Here is a 23,354-nt window from a genome sequence, read left to right as displayed (position 1 = left end):
TGTACTTTTTATCTCGGACTTGACTTGCCCATCATGTTCCTGGACTCAGTTGCTAGAAACTCATTAAAAAAATCAAACGCAAGTCCCCAAAATCGTACACAAGTCTGTTGAAGAAAGATTGTTTGATTTTGTATGCAAATATCAAACGCAACTTTGATGGATTAAAAGCAACTTTGTGCTTATTTTACTTTATGGCCAAAGTTGCATCAAAATGACATTGTGGTTATCTAGAGGCTGAAACATGTGAAAATACAATCCTGACCAAAAATGTCATATAGAGTCACTTTATTATGAGGTCAAAACTGTGTGTGGCCCCTAAACCCCTGGATTGCCAACATTATTTTATACAGTAAATTTTAACACGGGTAAAGACTCGAGTAGTATAAAATGGTCAGTAAAATAGCCATATTACATTGTATTTCAAGCATGGCATGGTAATTGTTGAAAAGAATCATGTGACATTCCAACTCTTTCTGCGCAGGGAGTACAGACATTGCGCAATACCAAGTGGCTCTTCAGCTCTTGTGCGCACATTGTATTGTGTTGAGTTGCACCAAGACTAACTGCGACCAGCCCCAACACGCAGTGTTGGGGCTGCGCATTGTAGCAGACATGATCATGACAGGCGAAGTTTAGCGCCTAAAATTCAATATGAAATCGCAAAAATTCCGCAATATGAAGACTTACAGGTGAAGATGTAACGTTGAAGACTGACTGCGTTCAACTTTTGGTTCTGGTAATAGTCCCTTTCTGCTCGGTTTGATGAGTTAAATGCAACTCGGTCGAGAGGAACTCGGGAGAACTACATCTTATACAGTAAATGGATTTGAGATTTGTGCGCATGCGCTGGCCATCGAGTCGTGTAGCTTTGTGGCAAGGCCTTATCATACTGTTGGCAAACCCTCTCGCTGTATATTGCGTTGCTTTCTGGGTGGGTGCGCGCGCATGCCTTGTCAGAAGGCTAAACGCATTGCGACTCCGCCAGCACATGAATATTTACGTGCGCAGTGTACTGCATACTGATTTCAAAAATGGTGAATGGGATGGGGAGCTAGGACTACGGACCCGTATATGGCCGTGAAAAAAACGTTTTTTCAAGATCATTGGACCAATGTGAACAAGAACAAGGTGAACGAAGGGTATTAATTAGATAAGAATCTTATGTATACTATAAAAGTACGTTTTTTCCTCGTGATATTCGAAACCTACGGAGGTGCGAAAATCTGTGACAGACTGTGTATGTTTTTCAAGCTTACCGATATAGCACTCTATTGACTCAGGACGCTCCCACAGTGTGTAACTGTGTATACGGAGCGTCCCGGGGTTACACCAAGACCAGCTGCGTGACCGAGACCACTTATAACAATGTAGCAAAATAAAAAAAGCCAACAACACATAAATGAAAACCAGGGAGACGTATTAAGGGTCAAGAAACTGTGGCTAATACGAAAACGTTCCTGGTCCATCTTCCCAGCCTCAGTCAAGAATGAGAGAGCAAAAGTTTCTCTATCATTCATTGTGTATTTGATCCAATGTTAGACTGCCGTTTCTATTTGTTATTCATGAAAACTTGATATGTCGCTATTTTATAAAAAGAAATACAACCAATGTAGGGCACTTGTAAATTGTGCAACAATGCAAATGCAGTGTACTGACTACTGTACACTTGTATCTATACTATTTATGGTTATGCACTGCGTACTCGCCGAGCAGCTCGTATGCGCAGGCCTTGCCAATCTACATGTAAATACATGAAGAAACCTCGCATGTACTGTACTTAATACTGCACCGCACATCGTGGCCTGTGCTTTTTCTACAGATGTCAAAAAAGGAAAAAAAAAGAAATTGGTGGAGGCATAACCATAAGGACGTCTTTCTAAACGTTCATTAAATCTCACCTCTTATCAACCACTCGCACTTTTGATGTTCAGGATAGGACTGGTTGGGATGATCTGATATTGAACCTTCCAGTGCGGTGAATATGGCACGGCCCGTGGTTCCAAGTCCATAGCAATTTGCTGTACACATGGGGATCTTTGTCAGAAATATGCACAGAACCACTGCGCACAACAGCACTCTCCAATTATCTAGCAATAAATTTACATCAACACGTCCTACAAATCCTAAATGAGATGGAACTGTCCTTGATCTATGTGATTCAGTTGTGCAAGTGTTTTTTCGCCAAGTATCGACATGATCATCTTCCAGATCGTCTGTTCGTAATCTTCCACTCGTCCACGTTTCTGTCGATATCTGTCCATCCCTCCTTCCCCCGGGCCTGAGCCTGGGGACTTGGGGTGATACACCGACACTGTGCCCGCCTTCTCTCCTCCTTTGCATGCATCTGACATTTTCTGCTAGAGTCGACATCAGATCCGCGTTTTTCCAGCTCTGCTTGGCATAGCAATAAGACGGAGATTGTTCAGCGACAGGGTCGACTCCATTTACTGACGCCATGTTGTCTTGGAGTTGTTTGTCGCAAACAGCTGACTGCCCCAGTCACGACCCGTTTAGCTGCACCATACCACTCACTGCACTGCACAGGCACCCTGCATAACCCCTTCCGCAAGTGATCTTCACTTTCGACACACGGATTACTTCGCAATATGATGAGTCGTCCGACCTCTAACCAGTGTCCTGTTCGGTTCCATGTACCTCGATTGTTTGCGCGAATCCTATGTTATTAATTAAGTGAACGGTGTGAATATTCCTGACAATACCTCCGTTTAAATGCGTCTCTTCGTTGATCGGGGTCACGACGCTCCATTCGTCTACGCAGCTACAGCATACGTATCACATTCACACAGTATGCCCATCTACTGAGTCAGTACTATTAAAGTAAACGTTGCCTACGTACGTACGGTACGTACATGTACGTTACGTTCCCGGATCCCATACGATCCTGTATAAAGATCAAGGGATGGCCGTGGCACAATGCGAAACCGTGCACGGAAGGACGGAGCACCACCGCCCGCGCACGGCGAAGGGGGGTACAGTGTTACCTCTTTTAGACGCCGTATCATCAGCTCCGAACCCGCTCCGTGATCCGAACTTGTCCCAAATAATAATAATAATAATAATAATACATTTATATAGCGCATTTTCCATAAACATACATGTTCAAATGCGCTTTACCAGTGGATTATTGATATTAACGGAACAAGTGGGTTTTTAGATGTTTTTTGAAGGTGACGAGAGATTGCTGGCTTCGGAGAGTTTTGGGCAGTTGATTCCACAGTTTGGGAGCAGCAGATGAAAATGCTTTATCACCAAGTGTGGCCAGCATCTTGGAAGTTGGGTGATTCAGTGTGATACCTTGTGAGGAGCGGAGGGTGTACCGGGATGGGTGACGGATGGTTATGAGATCAGATGAGTAAGGAGGGGCAAGACCATGGATACATTTGAAAGTGAGCAGAAGTATCTTGTAGTGGATCCTGGACCTGATGGGAAGCCAGTTCAGTTGACGGAGGACAGGTTGCATGTGGGAAAATTTGGATGTGCCTGTGGCAAGTCTGGCAGCTGCATTCTGAACCCGCTGTAATTTCATTGACTATCAATGACTCAATTAGAGTACTAGTACCACATTTTATGCACGACTGGCATGTATTCCACACTAATATCACATACTAGTTAGTAGACCATCGATAATTTGCTCTTCACTCTGACAAATTTAATGTTTCTACTTGCTTCTTGATGTATCTCACAGGTACCGGTTATACAGTACACGAATATGCAAAGTAGATAATTATATGAGTGAAATCCCTTCCATATAATTCCGTCTAAATAACTTTAGTAAAGTTCATTTTTTTGTTAATCTTGTAAGTTGATTTCTTTGACCTATGTGGGATGGATCACGGGAGCGACAGTTTATACCAACATCATGAAATACCTCGTCAAAGGTACTCCGTTCAATGCAACGCCCTCAAAAAGAATCTTAAAAAGTTTTCATCATTGGGACGAATGCACTGTGAAAGCGCATTGGTCAGTTTGACAGTAAAAATACGCTATGGTCCAATATGTAGGCCTATAACGTCTACAAAAAAAAATGTTATTTTATCATTATGTACAGTGTATTAGCATAATCATTGTCATTGTTTTTATACTGTTATCATATCGTACTATCATTATTATTATTATTATTATCATAATAGGTCTAACAGTTGACCAAGCCCAATCTCTCAATGTTAAAGGACAAGTTCACCTTCATAGACATGTGGATTGAGTGAATGCAGCAATATCAGTATAGAACACATCAGTGAGAGTTTGAGGAAAATCGGACAATTTTTTTAAAAGTTACGAATTTTTGAAATTTCTGCTTAGTCACTCCTGGATGAGAAGACTACTACAGCTGCATGTGATGTCACATGAGTCCAACGATAATAAAGAAAATAAAAGGACAATTCAAGATATTTTCACTTTTCTCGCATAATAAAAGAACACTTGACTTCCCTCTTTTAGAAGGCAAGGGGAATAATATTACCCTTAACATACGTCAATGACGAGTCAAGGAAATGTGCACTTTTTTCAAAAAGTAAAATTTTGTGAAATTCTCTTTATACTTTCCTTATATTGTTGTACGCATGTGACGTCATACACTCTAGTAGTCTTCTCATCCAGCAGTGAGCGTAACTTTTGAACGGATTGTCCGATTTCCCCCAAACTCTCACTGATGTGTTCCAATAGCATTGCTGCATTCACTCAATCCACATGTATATGAAGGTGGACTTGTCCTTGAAGGCCTACTCGCTGTCTCTCATTTATATTCAACAATTTATATTATATCATAGTGCACGACGAAAAAGAAAAAGAAGAAAAGAAAAAGAAGAAAAAGAAGAAGAAGAAGAAGAAGAAGAAGAAGAAGAAAAGGTCTTCACATTTTTGCTGCGACTCTGGCAACTCTGGGCCGAGCTAGACAGGGTGCTGTGTGGGTCTGGACACAATGATGGCGTTTTTCTATTCAAATTACAATTTCACGGGCATGGGCCACGGAACTACATGGGCAAATACTATACACTGTAATAAAGAAAAGAAAACTGGAGCGAAAATAACGAGCGCGAAGCGCTACATGGGGAGGAGGGTGGGGTATAGGGGCCACTTTAAAGGGGATAGCTTGTAACTGCTGTGGGAATCAGTGGGAAGGCTGGGGGATGATTGTTCCAATCCTCGTGGTATTCATTTAAGAGTACATTATATATATCTATTGTTGTGTGAAAATTATTTGCTTCTGTACTGTTGGTTATGTCTCTGGTCATATATTTGCATTATTTCCAATATATACCACAAAAGCAAAGTTGAGAGAAGGAATACATCTTGCACACAAGCCGGAGCGAGAGAAATTAAAACTCAATAAAATTCCCTCCCCCCCCCCCCCCCCTCCCCCACCACCCCCATATCCGCGGCCTCTGAATATTTCAAAACTCGGTTCATCGATCTTGGTAAGATAGACCGTATAAAAAGTATACCATGAAATTCGGGTAGCTATCAGGGTTTTTTTTTCACTGAGAATTTACTTTGTATCAACTCGTCAACTTAACCCCTATATGAATCTATTGTCCTTTTTTAGAGGGGAATTAGTCCCCACCCCCCCCCCCCCTCCCCTTATACAATGTGGATTCAGTAAACGAAAATTAAGATAAAAATTTGGCAGGATCATACCGTCATTGCTGGCTATAATAACGGTTAATGATAATATCCTCGAATAACTTATGGAAAGAGATTTGGTAAATGTATGAAACCATATTCAATATATAAGTGCATTCATATCAAGATTTGTGATTGGTCAATCATTTGTTCCATGTGAGATTCATTGACGTTGTTATAGCTCACTGTTATACATTATATTTTATACACGGAGAATCCCGGCGTTAAACAATGTTATAGATATAGGCGTGGCCACTGGCCGTGGCTACTGTATCCCAACGGGTAGCGTATGTTGCTATGTTGCATGGGCAAGCTTCCGGTCCGTTCAACAATGAATCTTCATCAGGCGTCGTTGCTCCTGGATGGGATTGGATGTTCGTAGGTGCACATTTCAGTGCGTTTGTGACTGAATACATTAAAAAAATTGGTAACCAATTATACCTGTAATTGCTTTAAAAATGCATACTTAAATTTTGTACTTCAAATTAACTTATGGAGATGCACCAAAAACATACAAACAGAAATATAAAAATTCAAACTTTGATGGTGCTCCAACTTTGTTCAGCGTAAAACCAAAGTTTTTGTGGGACCTGCGTTAATTCGGGAAAAGAAAATGAAGACATTTGACTGTTATAGTTCCCAGGGCCGGCGGAGCGTTTTCAAAAGTGTGGGGGCCCACTTCTGGGTTTCATGAGCTAACGAGCACAAAAAAAAAAAAAAAAAAAAAAAAAAAAAAAAAAAAAAATCCTCAGATCATCTCCCCTTCCATTATATTTCCGGGGTTCTTTAGCTGACAAGCCAAAAAAAAAAATGAAACAAAAAACAAAAACAAAAAACAAAAAACAAGGTCCTCAGCGGAAAAACATATACCGCTCTCGCACTTCAAGATCTCTATCTAGGCCTATTTCTATTTAGTGCCACTTACGTACTTCCGGGTTAAAAAAAAAGTGTGGGGGCCCAAAGTGATGACACCTTATGTATTCCTTTGTATGGTGCACAAAAAGTGTGGGGGCCCGAGCCCCCACGGCCCCCGCGGTTCCGCCGGCCATGGGTCCAACATAAAGAGCAAGAAATAAACATTATCGCTTATTGCACTGTATTTTTAAACCTCAGTAGTGGTTGTTACTGTGGACACCAAGGACACGGACATAAAGTGCAATGGGGATGCATGCTAAATGACAATTCACGATTGGGTCATTAATCAGAAAACTAAAAAAAAAGAAAAGAAAAAAACCCTAAAGAAATATAGTGTATTTTGTTTTCATACGAAATTGATATTTCGAAAATATGCCACACTTTTCTATCGCTGTATAGTGTAGATTGTTTTCATAACAAATTGATAATTTCAAAACTAAAGTATTATCAATAGGCCCCATGTCACAGTGGAAATTGACAAAAGTTGCCAAAAATTGACAAAATTGACCAAAGTTGCACAAAATTGTACAAAATTGCATAAACTTTTCACAAAGTTGCTCAAAATTGCGCAAAGTTGTACAAAGTTGCATAAACTTTTCACAAAGTTGCACAAAATTGCGCAAAATTGTACAAAGTTGCACAAACTTTTCTCAAAGTTGCACTAAATTGCGCAAAATTGTACTAAGTTGCACAAACTTTTCTCAAAGTTGCACTAAATTGCGCAAAATTGTACAAAGTTGCACAAACTTTTCTCAAAGTTGCACTAAATTGCGCAAAATTGTACAAAGTTGCACTAAATTGCGCAAAATTGTACAAAGTTGCACTAAATTGCGCAAAATTGTACAAAGTTGCACTAAATTGCGCAAAATTGTACAAAGTTGCACTAAAAATTGCGCAAAATTGTACAAAGTTGCACTAAATTGCGCAAAATTGTACAAAGTTGCACTAAATTGCATAAACTTCTCACGAAGTTGCACAAAAATGTGCAAAGTTGTACAAAGTTGCATGACCTTCTCACAAAGTTGCAAAAAATTGCGCAAAGTTGTACAAAGTTACATTAACTTTTCACAAAGTTATGCAAAATTGCGCAAAGGTTCACAAAGTCACATAAAATTGTAGGGGCAAGCATGGTGTCACCGGACACCATGGTATTACCGGACACGCACATTTTTGCGTACTAATGACATTCTGTACGCGCGAGACTTCGTAGATTAGCCTCACAGAACTTTGTGTGGACCGAAATCGCAAAAAACGCCACATAAAAATGTAAAAAAAAACGAAAAAATTCACATTTTACCTCAAATTTATAGTTGAGTGACCCGTACCTTGTTTATAGTTAATATTTATGCATGTTTGAATCACATTTCGCGACTGAAATTCTATGAAATCCCACTCACATACAGGAAAAATGCTGAAGATTCTATTAGAACCAAAAGTTCACTGATCAATATCGGAAAAATTGTAGCTATCGTCCTCAAACGCGAACGATGCGGAATAGTTGTGCGCTAAGGGGCACGCAACTCATCACCCGCGCGTGCAGCTCCCATAGACAAAGCACGTATACTCTAACCAGTTGTCGATTTCTCACAAGGTTTTATTGCGTGAACTGTTCGAAATGGTCAAGACAAACATTTTACTGTAAAATACGAAATTTGAGCTTCATTTGCAGATTTTTTTGTGTGTCATCCGCTCGGTGAGAATGTGTATGGTGATTTGTGGGATGAATTGTGATTCTGGTGCAAGGATTAGGTGCGAAAGACCTCGATTATTCGATTACGAAAATAGCGTCCGGTAATACAATGCGATTTTGCACCGCGCAAAAAACCACTATTTTTAGAGGGGTATGTTTGAAGCATATTTTCTAAAAACTGGAACGAAGAAATGACGTAAGTTGGCTGAATTCGTAATTTCCATGAGTCTGTGAATAAGTGGTGTTGTTTTTAGCCGAAATTTCACTCTATGAGTACGGAATTCAAAGCCACAAAGAAAAGCGTCCGGTAATAGGATGTTCCACCCTGCTAAGTTCCATTAACCCGTTGAAGACGAGCTGATTTTGCTATTACACGCAATTCTTATGACCCCAGCCCGATTATACCCGGGACTCGTCTTCAACGGGTTAACTTCTCACAAAATTCCACTTTAATTCTTCTCCCTTCCCCAAATGAGGTCCAAATGTGCTTGCTCCGTACATTCTGTGCGTTTTCCTATCTTGTTAACTCTAATATCTTTGGTACTATCAAAGAGTTAACAAGATAGGAAAGCGTGCAGTATGCATGGAGCAAGCACATTTGGACCGCAATCGGCAGTCAGGCACAAGATCGAAATACCGTTCTTCCCCAAAAGAACGGTTTATGGTTGTTTTGGGGCCTGATGAATAATACATAAACCTTAGTCCCGTCATGCTTTGCGATGCGTTGCGTGTTATACCTATGGCCAACAAATGTTTGGTTTGCAGTACCGTTTTTCAAAAAATATTTACGGAAAATGTCATGGCTCAATATTTTTTACAAAGCGCATGAATCATGAAGAATACATAATGATACTTCTCTGTTAATATAAAAGAAAATGAGCCATGACATTTTTGAGAATTTCCACTGGAATACGTAATTAGGCTCGATATTTTTGAAGATTTGAACGAACCGTTCCTTATAGACGTGTTCGAACAGGCGCTTTGTCAAATAACGCAATCTGGTAAGGGTATTGTTTGTTATCAGTTGGGTTGCAACTCGCTAATGTTTATCAATGTAACATCTTATCGTGAAGCTCAGAGACATAGAGTAGAAGGGGGGGGGGGTGGAGCAGAATAGATGATTTGGTAATGTAGACAAACTATGTATTCACCTGTCAAATACAACCACATCACAATAGTCAGAAGGCGAACTGCATACATTAGTATTGCCAAGTCGGACAAACATTGTAGCTTGTCAAACCTATAGCAACATTCACAGCGGGTGACGATCATTCCATCCATTACAATGTTATTGTTTGTTATCAGGTGAACAAATGTTTGCTTATCGAAATTTAACAAAGGTGTGTGCATAAAATTTGACATTACGAAACCCCTCTATTGAACCGGGGGGTAAGATTATGTAATTGTTCTTGTTTTGATTTCTTATATACCAAGATATGCAATTGAATTATGACAAACGAGCAGGGGAAAACATTCTAAAACGGTACTAAAAACATCTCCCGCTCTGCGTATGGGTCAACACCCTGTTTGGTTTTCAAATTATGGGGTTTGCTTCTCCTGCTTGACCCCCCCCCCCCCCCCCCCCCCACCAAGCATGCACATCAGGCCAGGTAGTTTTTGGACCATAGTAATCGCGAAATGGAACTGCATTGTCTTAGAATAAAAGCGCTACATATTGAGACACTAAAAATATGTGTGTTTGTGTGTATGTATGTATGTATGTATGTGTGTGTGTGCGTGTGTGTATACTACTAATAACGTAACAAAACTGCAATACCTTCAAAAAGAAACTATACTGAGAAATATTCTGTGCATGTGTGTGTGTTTGTGTGTGTGTGTGTGTGTGTGTGTGTGAGAATGAAGTTACCATGTCACCCGTTCACGTATACGCAACTCCTATCATTCTTGCGTGCAGATCGATTAATAATTTTGATGTTTTTGGTTGTTTTGAATAAACGACTGCGTAGAGTCTATGTAGCACGATCTCTACGCCATCACGCGGCGGGTGATTGAAAACAGCCAAAAACCATTCTTTTCCATAAGATCGGTAAATCGATCTTGCGCCTGACTGATCGGGCAGAACTATAATCACAGAGCTAAGAACACAACTCAGTCCGCCCGCAAGCATTGATTATTTATAAGATAAATGGTGTTAATATTATCTTTAAAAGATTTTAAAATTATACACGATTTTTGTGATATAAAGTGCTTGAATCGTAACAAAATATTTTAGAAAAATAAGGATTAATTCGTGTACATGAAAAATAGGCAATGCCACAATACGCCAAAACACAATCAGTGACAAAAGAAATAAGCGCATCAATCACCAATCAGTTGCGTCGAATTTATTGATCACGCGCCTTGCCATGATTAAGTTTCACTGCGCAATATATGGGTGATTGCGCACGCGTCCATTTGTATTGTACATTAATTGGATTTATAAAATGGGTTCAAGAATGTAGCCAATTGGAAGCGCTGAAATGAGTCACGTGTGCGTGCATTATTTTCTTCAGGTAAGCACTAAGAAGAGTCTCTCTTCCACCTCCCTGGCCTGACGTACGTCACAATAGCCGGGTTCACACGTACACCAATTAGCGGGATACAAATCTCGAGATTTGCATCGCGATCGTCATCCCGAGTTTTTTGCACGTGTGGACAGAAAAAACCCGAAAATTAGCGGGATAAGCATCGCGATGCTAATCCCAAGAAATCTTGCGCTGGTTCGTCAATTAGCGGGATAATTGGCCGCGCGCTGGTACGTGTGAACGGTCGGGATTACAATCTCGAGTTTTTATATCCCATCATGCAATGCGCACATCACAACAGCGAGGCCTCTGCGAAGAGGTCCTTCACCTCTTTGGAGCACAACAACAACAGCGCGCGAACCACACCACTGACGCGTAAAAGACAATGGACAAAGGTAAGTGCGCGCAAGCAGTGACAGAAGCCGGGTTCACACGTACACCAATTAGCGGGATACAAATCTCGAGATTTGCATCGCGATCGTCATCCCTAGTTTTTTGCACGTGTGGACAGAAAAAACCCGAAAATTAGCGGGATAAGCATCGCGATGCTAATCCCAAGAAATCTTGCGCTGGTTCGTCAATTAGCGGGATAATTGGCCGCGCGCTGGTACGTGTGAACGGTCGGGATTACAATCTCGAGTTTTTACATCCCATCATGCAATGCGCACATCACAACAGCGAGGCCTCTGCGAAGAGGTCCTTCACCTCTTTGGAGAACAATAACAACAGCGCGCGAACCACACCACTGACGCGTAAAAGACAATGGACAAAGGTAAGTGCGCGCAAGCAGTGATAGAGAAGGGCGCTGCGTGACCCAGTTTGCAGGCTTTGTTGTTGTCTCTATCGGCACTTAGCGGGATAATTCGGTACGTGTGGACGCTCGCCAAATTAGCGGGATACCGATCGCGATCGCCATCCCGCTAATTTGGTACGTGTGGACGCTCGCCAAAAAACTCGGGATGAGCATCGCGATCGTCATCCCGCTAATTTGTACGTGTGAACCCGGCTAGAGAAGGGCGCTGTGTGACCCAGTTTGCAGGCTTTGTTGTTGTCTCTATCGGCAATTAGCGGGATAATTCGGTACGTGTGGACGCTCGCCAAATTAGCGGGATAGGCCTACCGATCGCGATCGCCATCCCGCTAATTTGGTACGTGTGGACGCTCGCCAAAAAACTCGGGATGAGCATCGCGATCGTCATCCCGCTAATTTGTACGTGTGAACCCGGCTATTGTTTTACACTAGCAGTGCGCACTCAGTTGTTACAAGTGCGTCACGCGCTACTATACGCGCTGTCAATCCTGTAAACAACTTCTAGTTCGGGCCGCGGACTGCCACAACAGCCGGTGTAGCGGCAGATAGCGTTCCGCGGCGTTTTTTTTTGTTCTAAAACAGTATCCGCCGGCAGATCGTGTCCTAACACTGGCGGATACTGTTCTGAAGCGCAGGTATCGTTACTATCGTTGCTTCTCACTGTGGTTTCTTCTTTTCGCTGATTCTGCCAATGCGCCCCTGCTTGTTCGCTGCTTCCATTTCGAGTTTCACGTACAATAACTCTATATTTGCTGCTTCCGCCCCTCGCTGCTGCTGTTTCGCTGCCTCCACTTACACTCCAGACCGGTATTCCGAGGTTACAACAGCTAGCTCTGGTCCGCACGTATCTTTTTTTTTCGTAGCCATGCGAGAAATTATCTTATAGATATATGCTTTTGAATAGCATTATGATCCCTCCCCCTCCCTCCCCCACCCCCTCCCCTCGGCTCCCCCTCAAACGAGAAAATGAAAGGGAGGCAGAATTCACTCCAGTGCACATGGTGCAGGTATCATGCCTAGGTGAATGCAGCACTTTGCCTACTAAAATGTCCGCAGATTATAAAAATATCAACAGATTATAAAAATGTCAACCGTGAGTCCCTGTAACGTATTCAAAGAGAGGAATAAGTCCGCCCTGTTGTGTATTCATAGGGAGGCAGAATTCACTCCATCTCGTGACGATTCATGCAGCATTTTGCTTACTAAAATGGCTGCAGTAGCCACTTGGAACCTAATCCGCGCAGCGCGGAACTCTTTCGACACAGTCCCTGACGAAGATCACGTGCACGCGGCAGGTTAAGCAACGCTATTACAACGTAGTAGCCTGTACGTACAAAATCCGCCGCTGTACAGTATCTGCCGTCACTAATCGCGGCAGATTTCAGCCCATGTCGGAACGATAACTGCCGATTGAAACGATAACTGCCGGCGGATACTGTTCTAGAACAAAAAACGCCGCGGAACGCTATCTGCCGCTACACCGGCGGCCTTTCTTGTGCATAACAGTACGTGGCGTACGTATACTCTTATACGTACGTACAGTACTTACAGTGTGCGGGATTTCCGAGTGCGACGTGCGTAAATGTTTGGGACGAACATCTTCGGACATCTTGACTTTTGAGCGAGTGCTACATGTAGCTGACTGGTATTGACCCACAAAGGTACGTGAATAATGCTGTTAGTTTTCGACCCATTTTATAAAACTAATGATGCACAGGATTATTTCGTGGCGTTAGTGAAGGTGCGGCTCACTCTCGAGTATTGACAACGGTTGCAAACATGCACTCGGCTGCGCCTCGTGCATGTCGCACCATTGTCAATACTCTCGAGCGCGCCGCACCTTCACTAACACACTCTATCCTGTGCATCATTAGTATATTATAAAATGGGTTCAAGAATGTAGCCAAGTGGAAGCGCTGAAATGAGTCACGTGTGCGTGCATTATTTTCTTCAGGTAAGCACTAAGAAGAGTCTCTCTTCCACCTCCCTGGCCTGACGTACGTCACAATGTTTTACACTAGCAGTGCGCACTCAATCAGTTGTTACAAGTGCGTCACGCGCTACTATACGCGCTGTCAATCCTGTAAACAACTTCTAGTTCGGGCCGCGGGCTGCCACAACAGCCGGCGGCCTTTCTTGTGCATAACAGTACGTGGCGTACGTATACTCTTATACGAACGTACAGTACTTATAGTGTGCGGGATTTCCGAGTGCGACGTGCGTAAATGTTTGGGACGAACATCTTCGGACACCGTTTGAGCGAGTGCTACATGTAGCTGACTGGTATTGACCCACAAAGGTACGTGAATAATGCTGTTAGTTTTCGACCCATTTTATAAAACTAATGATGCACAGGATTATTTCGTGGCGTTAGTGAAGGTGCGGCTCACTCTCGAGTATTGACAACGGTTGCAAACATGCACTCGGCTGCGCCTCGTGCATGTCGCACCATTGTCAACACTCTCGAGCGCGCCGCACCTTCACTAACACACTCTATCCTGTGCATCATTAGTATATTATAAAATGGGTTCAAGAATGTAGCCAAGTGGAAGCGCTGAAATGAGTCACGTGTGCGTGCATTATTTTCTTCAGGTAAGCACTAAGAAGAGTCTCTCTTCCACCTCCCTGGCCTGATGTACGTCACAATGTTTTACACTAGCAGTGCGCACTCAATCAGTTGTTACAAGTGCGTCACGCGCTACTATACGCGCTGTCAATCCTGTAAACAACTTCTAGTTCGGGCCGCGGGCTGCCACAACAGCCGGCGGCCTTTCTTGTGCATAACAGTACGTGGCGTACGTATACTCTTATACGTACGTACAGTACTTATAGTGTGCGGGATTTCCGAGTGCGACGTGCGTAAATGTTTGGGACGAACATCTTCGGACACCTTGACTTTTGAGCGAGTGCTACATGTAGCTGACTGGTATTGACCCACAAAGGTACGTGAATAATGCTGTTAGTTTTCGACCCATTTTATAAATCTAATGATGCACAGGATTATTTCGTGGCGTTAGTGAAGGTGCGGCTCACTCTCGAGTATTGACAACGGTTGCAAACATGCACTCGGCTGCGCCTCGTGCATGTCGCACCATTGTCAATACTCTCGAGCGCGCCACACCTTCACTAACACACTCTATCCTGTGCATCATTAGTATAATTGCGTACCACTATAACTGAGAAACTACCCACCAAGTGCGACTGAGTATACCCGCGTATGAATTAATTAGCACGCTTGATGACCGCGCGCTGTCCATTTGTTTTGTACATGAAAATCGCGCAGTTCCCAGTCTTTTCAATTAAGCGTCTTTGGTACTATGCTATATCCAGTGGTTAGAGATCGAAGGATAAAACCCAAACAAACTAAGAGATGACGTCATTTCGATTCATGGTGCGCCGGACGTGTCAAAACTTGAACTACTTGAAAAACGATTCTTTGCAAATTTGCGGCTGTTTCATTGGTTGAAAGTTAAAATGAGGTCTGTATCGATATTCACAAGAGATATCGATACGCCATCTTCATTCTTTTTCTCAAGTCGAATACTGTATAGTCGAGTCGAGTCAAGATACAAAAATATGTCGTCAAAAGTGAGCCCACTGCTGAAGAAACTCATGGAGTCTCATTTAGATATTAGACCAAGTGACTTGATCATTATTAATGATAAACACATAAAACAAATTATTTCTGATTTACGCGATTTCTTTAATTTTAAAGTGTTTATAATTCCATTTGATCAATTTTTTTTTTTTTTAAATCATGATGATTATAATTTCATAACCCACATGTTACCGGAACAAGATAACACAGGAAGCCATGTACATGGCATCTGATATAAAGGTAAGCCCTAAGATTTATATTACTATTAGTCTATTCGAATTTGGAACAATTTAAAAAAATATATATTTATTTATTGTTTTGTGTTTGTTTTTATTTACATTTTTTTGTGTGTTGTGGTTGTAATAGAACGTGGCTCTAAAGGCAGTTTGGATTATTTAGGAATGGGGTGGGGGTTTTTCATTGCATTAGGCAGCTTTCTAACGCCAGACCGAACGTCAAGCTTAGTACGAGGTGACGTCTCAAATTCTTACCCTCGGGTCGTCTTCTAAATCTGAGGACGGGAGTCGGAGATTTCCCCGATTCCACGTCGTCGCGACTTGTAACGACGTGAGTGACACTGTATTTCTTTGTAAGGCCTAGATCTATATGATTATGGATAATAATCTAATTCTGCTAGGTTTAATCTTCACGGGCCTAAAAGATAGATTGAAGTGTTAAAATTCACACAAGTTAAAGAGAGAGAGAGAGTGAGAGGGTGGGGGGGGGGGGGTTATGAGGCATTTCCCCCATCAGAAATGTTCCCCCCCCCCCCCCCCCCCAGTTAACCCAAACACTAAAAATGACCTCTAACATGTTGTTAGAGACTTTAGAGGTCACAGTCGCCAATTCCCCCGAAAATGTCAATCCAACTTAACACCCCAGGTTCTTCCTTCCCCTTGGCCTTCTTCTTCTTTCCTCTTTTTTTCTCTTTTCCTTTCCCCTTTCTCTTCTTCCATACCTAAAGAAAATTTGTGACAAATTTTAGACAAGTTGTCTGATTTTACCAACATCAGCAAAGAATAAGGGGAAAGCACGAATGACAATAAATCAGAGCGAAGAGATTGTGTTACATGCAGTCTCTTCGGCTCGATAAGAAACTTGACACCCCACCTCTCTCCCCTTGTGGAAATTTCCACAAAAGCAGGTGCCACACCCAGGTGCGTGCCAGACGAAAGAATGCGCGCGCTGGAATAAACAGCGTGTAAATATCCTGGAAATATCGATCGAAGAACCAGCTCATTAGTTGAATTAAAGGAATCATTGCAAAAATATCGTGATTCTATAGCCTTTCTTTTGGCGCATAGTAGGAAACATCAAACAGTCGAATATAGTGTACTTGATCGAATATCTTATGTTCCCTGAACACTAAAAAAAAAAAAAGATCGATTAATCAGTCAATTAAAAATGCAATCACAGAAATAAAAAGGTCTCGTATGCCCAGAGAAATTCACTACGAGTAGGTTCAATGAGATGCAGTCATCACCTGGTTAGACAGCAAAATCGTGACAATTAATTTCAGTTCACGCTCATCATAACTGCTTATTACTTATCAAAGTTTTGGCCAGGGAGGTCTTTCTTCCACCTCCCTGGTTTTGGCTATCAACATTCGTTCGTACGTGTTTTTTGTTTGTTTGTTTGTTTTGTATGTTTTTCCTCAAGTGAAAGACGTAATGATTTCTTCGTATCGAACGTAGACTATGTTTACCGTTTATCCAAACAGTAGGCGCCTAGGCGTACTTTCTGAATATATTCAGAAATTTCTATCAACATTTTAAATATATTACAAGACTCCCAAATACCAGTTGAAAAAAAAATAAGAAATCGAATTTTTGAGATATGAACAACAACAAAAAATAACTAGATCTGTCGTCTTTGGGACACGATACATACATGGTATAAGTATGAACTTGATAGGCATATCACTTTCTGAGCTAACCTCTGCACAACTTTTGGGGAGAAATAAAGAAAGAAAGAAAGAAGAAGAAGAAGAAGAAGAAGAAAGAAAGAAAGAAAGAATCCGTACAGATACAGAAGGTGATTCGAGAGGATACTCGGATCACCTAAAAATGCATAGGAAAAGACCACTTCAACTTCGAATGACTTCGAATTTCTCAAAACCGTTCCCTAGTTCATGGACATCCCATAGAAACGCGTGTTTTGATATATAGGCCTACACGTTGCTATGGCATGTCCTCGAACTATTATATCTAGTTTCGCGAAACTACGGCCTGGCATGGCCACAGTAATTTTTTTCCGTAACCTCCCGCCTCCCCTTCCCCGATTCGAAAACAGCTTGATTGAAGCCCCTGCCTATATTTAAACACGAACCTTATTAAACCCTAAGTTAGGTACATGGTTTATATGGCTAGTGTTTGAATAGAATTTACTATTTTAAGTTAATAATAGACTGTCAGTATTGCAACTGATTAACAAATTGCCCTACATCGACGTAAATATTTTGTTCATAAATATGAATAAGACTCTCAGTAGTTCCATAATCGTTTGTGTGTCGATCGGCAGGTTAGGGTTACGGAAAAAATAATCGCGGCCTGGCCTCTGCTCTGCCATGCCTCGTCTTCTGTACACGTGTATGTACGCCTGTACTGTACGCCTGTACTGTATACATGTACAACACGGTCCACATCACGCACATGGTTTTGCAGCAGATTTCACGGTCGACGGTCGGTCGATGCTACTACACTACAGCAGTGAATGCGATTGAAGGATAGCGAGCTTCGCGATGCCGCGGGCTGTATGTGATGATTTTAATCACAAATCGTGTTTGGTAGTGTGGTTTTTTGAGCAAATTTGTGCTCAAACCTTCTGAAAAGACCTTTAGTCTGACATCAGATAGAAAAAGAAGACATACGAGAATGAAGTGAGTATCAGTATGTTATAATAAAACTGAATGAAAATTGTGTCAGTTTCGCGTTTTCAGGAGCCGGTGAATTTGCCCGGCTCGCGATCGCGAGTTTGTTTTATTCTGTTACGGAGGGATACCATGCAAGAAGCCTCGCAAAATTACATGACGGTCCTATTATAAAATGGGTTCAAGAATGTAGCCAATAGGAAGCGCTGAAATGAGACACACCTCCTTCCTTTACTTCAGTACAACTGCACTGCCTGTAATCCTATGGTAGATTGCCGATCGTCTGTGCGCGCGGCGGCTCCTTTGATGAATTGCGTGCATACGCGTACGCGCCGTCAATCCTGTAAACAACTTCTAGTTCGGGCTGCCGGCCGGCCGGCCTGTCTTCCCTTGTGCATAACATATGTGGCGTACGTACGTATACTGTACTATACGTACACTTTGTACAGTACAGTAGACCAAGCGTTATGGGACCGGACACGTATGGGGCACCACCTATCGACAGGGCACCTTCCCATCGACACCCTGCGTATCATGGCTGTTTGCGTATAGAACAAAAAAGTACGCGCGGGATTAAGTGTCATTAGCTATAAAAACAATAAAAACGAAGAAACGAAAATCAAACTCAAACAAACCAAGCTAAAAATTACACATCCGATCAGTAACGACGCATGGCTGTGAAATTCACGTGTATTACCTATGGCCTGTGAAATTCACGTGTATACCTATGCTGTGAAATTCACGTGTATACCTATGGAGGAGAGGGGGTGTCGATCGCAAGGTTCCCTTTTTAGCTGCGCGAAGAAAACGGAACGCACGCACTAAAATTGCGCTATTTTAAAACGGAGATTCATAATCAACGAGACGGTCACGACATTCAAAACTGCAGTATTTATGGCATATTTGAGGTAAGAATTAGGCGGATTTGTATTATATTTTTAGAATAAACAAGCTACAGATCCTTAGGGTGTCGATACGTGGTACCCCCAACCCTACATGGAGTCACTTTGAAGAGCAAATCCAACGATTTAGCAGGTTAATTCTCACGCCGTTTTCAGAGTATGTTGTCTAGTAGGCCTATATGAGAAGTCTATATCAAGTCTTTAAGGTAAAGGGTGCATATTCTATGTAAAATAAGTAAGTTTTCATGCGGGTGTCCGGAAACCCAACCCCCCATTATACTTATACTGTATGTGCGGGACTTCCGCGAGTGCGACGTGCGTAAAAGTTTGGGACGAACATCTTCGGACGTCTTGATCCACAAAGGTACGTGAAAAACGCTGAAAAATGATGTTAGTTTTCGAATTTTCGACCCATTTTATAAAACAAATGATGCACAGGATTATTTCGTGGCGTTAGTGTAGGCGTAGCTCACTCTCGGGTATTTACAATGTAGTGCATGTTTCCCAATTGTAAATACCCTCGAGTGCACTACGCCTACACTAACGCACTCTATCCTGTGCATCATTAGTATATTAACGAACCTTTTGACACACTCTGGTTAAATGACCGACTATGACGCACATAATGGGTCAGTATGTGACGGACATTTTGCTCCCGTGACGGTACCACGCATCATCAAATTGGTGGTACTTGACGCGACCATGACGCACTTTTCCCGGGGGTCAAGAGGTGCGTCATACAAATGACAGCTGCATAAACATATACACTCGTGGCTATCTGGTTCAATGCTCAGACACTTCTGCTTGGAGAACAGTTGCTCTAGTTTGCGTTCCTAACAAGAAATATTATCCGTAGTGTTGCTCCACATAACAAGTCATGATGTACAATTTTATTATAACTAGCGGGTACCCGTGCTTCGCAGTGGCCATGGCCACTGTGCACAGTGAACGCGTCGCCGCAGTTACCGTGCATTCGCGTCTGACGCGAGCATCACCGTCATCGCGCGTATAACATGACCCTGATGTTGCAACGCGTAATCCATGTGTAGGACCGCATAGCAACCGGCTTGTGCCGAAAGGGTGGGTTGGGTGGTGGCGCGTCGCGTTAATGGGAACACCACCCTTCGTCCAAAGCCCCCCCCCCCCCCCCCCCCCCGGTTTTGCCGAAAGGGTGCGTTGGGAGCGTTGGATCGCGTCGCGTTGACTGGAACCCCACCCTTCGTCCAAACCCCCCCCCCCCCCCCCCGGTTTTGCCGAAAGGGTGCGTTGGTACTTTTTCTCTTTTTCTCATGTAACCCTATAAAGCCCAAGCTATCTTGATGTTATTGTTTGATGTTTCATCGTCACATTCGGCACATGGGTAGAGCAACTCATAGTCTACATGACCGCATACTTGATTTTTTTTTTCATGGTGACACATAGAGGGCGCTATTCACCAAAATATAAAGAAATACATAGGAAATATGCTAAAAACATGATTTTTCTGTATAATTTCTTTATCCCCACTATGTGTTATCATAGACCAATATTTTTCATATTTGCCACAAATGATTTGCAAGTCAAAGCTCATTATTTTTTATGGTCGAAATTTCTCAAGGTCACTACATGGGGGCGCTATTCATAACAAAATAAAGAAATACATTATGAGACCTGTGATGTATTGTTAGGAATAGGTACATGCATATACAGTAAACCTCGGATAAGTCGACGTCGAGTGAGTCGAAAATCACTTAACTCGAAGCAAAATAAAAAGTCCCGATTTTTCCCTATGTATTTTCTCTAAGAAATATTTGGATAAGCCGAAGTACGAGAGTCGAATTTCGGCTGTGTCGAAGTAAAACAGTCAGTCCCTTTTGTACAAAATACACGTAGTTTACATCACTTGAGCCGAAGAAGATTTGTCTGGCATTCTCATTACATTTAGAGGAGAACAAAAAAACGGCATGTCGCAGAACCCCGTCCCTGGCCTGCTGCAGGTAAGCATGCACACTCACCGTACCGCTCTGCACGCATGTCGAATACATACACATGTATACATGTATACACACAGCACATCGATCGATCCATATACAATGTACTTTATCCATACACACAGCACATCCATACTTTATCCATGTCAGGCCAGAACTCCTTGGTCAACCAATCGCTGCTTTGATATTTTAGTGACAGGCCAAGTGGGCGGAGCTTTGTTTGTGCGTGCACGGCTGGCTGTATAGTTTTGTTCAATGGAGGTAGGATGGGCCTGGGAGAGTGTTTGTCTCAGGGTAGGTTGACAGAGATGGCTACCTATGTTGCACCATAGACATAGCACATGCACATTGCCACATTAGCGCAGACATTCACAGAACTACGTTTAACTACTAGTATTGATACAAATTCCATGTTCAATTTAGAACAAAATAAGAACATTATCTTCAAGAACAGACAAATTTGAATGCAAACACACACAAGCACGCACACACACACACACACACACATGCATGCAAATGTACTATAATACATGTACATAACTGTGAGTCGAAAAAAAGATCGACTCTCGCGAGAGTCGAATTTCACTTAAGTCGACGCATTTTTGTCAGTCCCGAGAGCTTCGACTCATGCGAGGTTTACTGTAGTTATCATATTTCATATACCAATAATATCGGAATTTTAAGTTTGCAGATTGATAATGTGATAAACAAATGATATTAGAGGTATAACTTGGGTGGAGGAATCAAAATGACACAAAATAGAATGGCAATCTTTGGAAAATACTGTTATTTTCAAGTACCTCTATTATATCTACTGTTTTATGGCATTGTCACAGAAAAACAAAGGAAATAATAGGAAGAACATTTCAGGGCCATAATTACTTCACATTTTGCTCCTTCAGCAAATTTCAGCCAAGAAACGCCCATTTTATACATTATAATATGGGTAATTGGAATTGGAACAGAAAAATATGCAAAATCTGACTGACATGGTTGTCAGTTTTATTGTTGCCATGGCAACCAGCAATATCAAATATAGCTTAATCATATGTCAAAATGTTTGGAATAAGATTTTTAGAAAAGTCACCAAATTTGGTTAAAACTGAATTAAGGGCGAAGGAGTGGCGAATGAAAATCGGGTAGGGGGCACAATGTGCCCCCCCCCCCCTTGGGCTTTATAGGGTTAAAAGACGAGTTTTGAATTCATATCTAACCAACTGATATTAAACAACAAATAGCAATTAGACCAAACAGTAATTGGACGAAATGATGACTAGACCAACTGGTATATATTAGACCAACTGATATTAAACAGTCTATTAGACCAACTGGCTGTAGACCAAGTTGTAATAGAGTGTAAACCGATCCGGACGATAGCCTCTTTGAAATGGTTGTTTGAAGGTTAAATATAAATTCAATTCTTTTGATATTACGTAAGAAAAAGTACCAACGCACCCTTTCGGCAAAACCGGGGGGGGGGGGGGGAGGGGGGCTTTGGACGAAGGGTGGGGTTCCAGTCAACGCGACGCGACCCAACGCTCCCAACGCACCCTTTCGGCAAAACCGGGGGGGCTTTGGACGAAGGGTGGTGTTCCCATTAACGCGACGCGCCACCACCCAACCCACCCTTTCGGCACAAGCCATAGCAACCAAGCTGTTTATTATTCATTTTTTTTTGTTATTTGCATAGTAAACGATTGACCCCCTACTCTAACCTACCCATTGCACATCTTAGATACCTGTTCTATCATTGTACGGGGTCAGTTCAGTATGAAAGTACATCGTTTAGGAGCCTATTCGTGAACAGACAAAGAGAGAGTCTCTGATTTTATTAGTTTAGATTTCAAACGGGTTAAGTTTGCATCATGTTTGCTCTAAATAGTAGGTGCCAAAAGAGGTGTTGCTAATGAGTAATGACATCCAAATAGTAGGCCTAATAATGTTACTTCTGAAAAACTGTTGCTGCTTATTGTCAATTAGAGAATGAAGGTATTGTTTTTAGTTGCTGACGTGCATCTGTCGTCTCATATAACACAGGCGATATCAAGAACTGTGAGGCGTAGCCGAACGGCTATGCTAAAAATAATGGAATCCGATCGCTTGTTATATGATATATAGATGCAAGTCAGCAGCTAAAAACAATACCTTTATTCTCATTCTTAAACACTTCAATTCAAGATTGGTTTTAATTTTAAAAATAGACTAACTTTTAGACTAGGCAATTTTTACATTTTTTACACAAAATATTACCTGGGCTTTAGAATCGATCAGTCCCGTTATTACTATGCGGCTCCAATTGGTTCGAGCAGCGCGTGTGCGCATTGCGTAGACGTGCACATGCTGCAGCCATGTGTATGTAACACGGCCAGGAACCAATGAAATTTCAAGAACTGACTAAAGTGTTTAAGAATGGTTGATAAAGTTTAGTGATAAT

At 42.0% G+C, this 23,354-nt stretch overlaps 1 protein-coding gene across 1 annotated transcript in view; it reads right to left on the bottom strand.

Moving 5' to 3' along the window:
- Positions 1-2,774, bottom strand: part of LOC139719547 (multiple epidermal growth factor-like domains protein 8) — a 101,969-nt gene extending 99,195 nt beyond the window's left edge. Inside the window, exon 1 of the mRNA XM_071630959.1 lies at positions 1,899-2,774. Coding sequence (XP_071487060.1) covers positions 1,899-2,457 — 559 coding nt within the window. The 5' untranslated portion in view covers positions 2,458-2,774. The remainder of the gene's footprint in view (positions 1-1,898) is intronic.
- Between the last annotated feature and the right edge of the window lie 20,580 nt (positions 2,775-23,354).

This window comes from Diadema antillarum, unplaced genomic scaffold (assembly GCF_040938485.1).
Source record: "Diadema antillarum isolate AM-2024a unplaced genomic scaffold, OU_Dant_1.0 scf00000112, whole genome shotgun sequence".
Lineage (NCBI taxonomy): Eukaryota > Metazoa > Echinodermata > Echinoidea > Diadematoida > Diadematidae > Diadema > Diadema antillarum.
The sequence above is the reverse complement of the archived record's forward strand: the minus strand, read 5'-3'. Positions and strand labels throughout refer to the sequence as shown.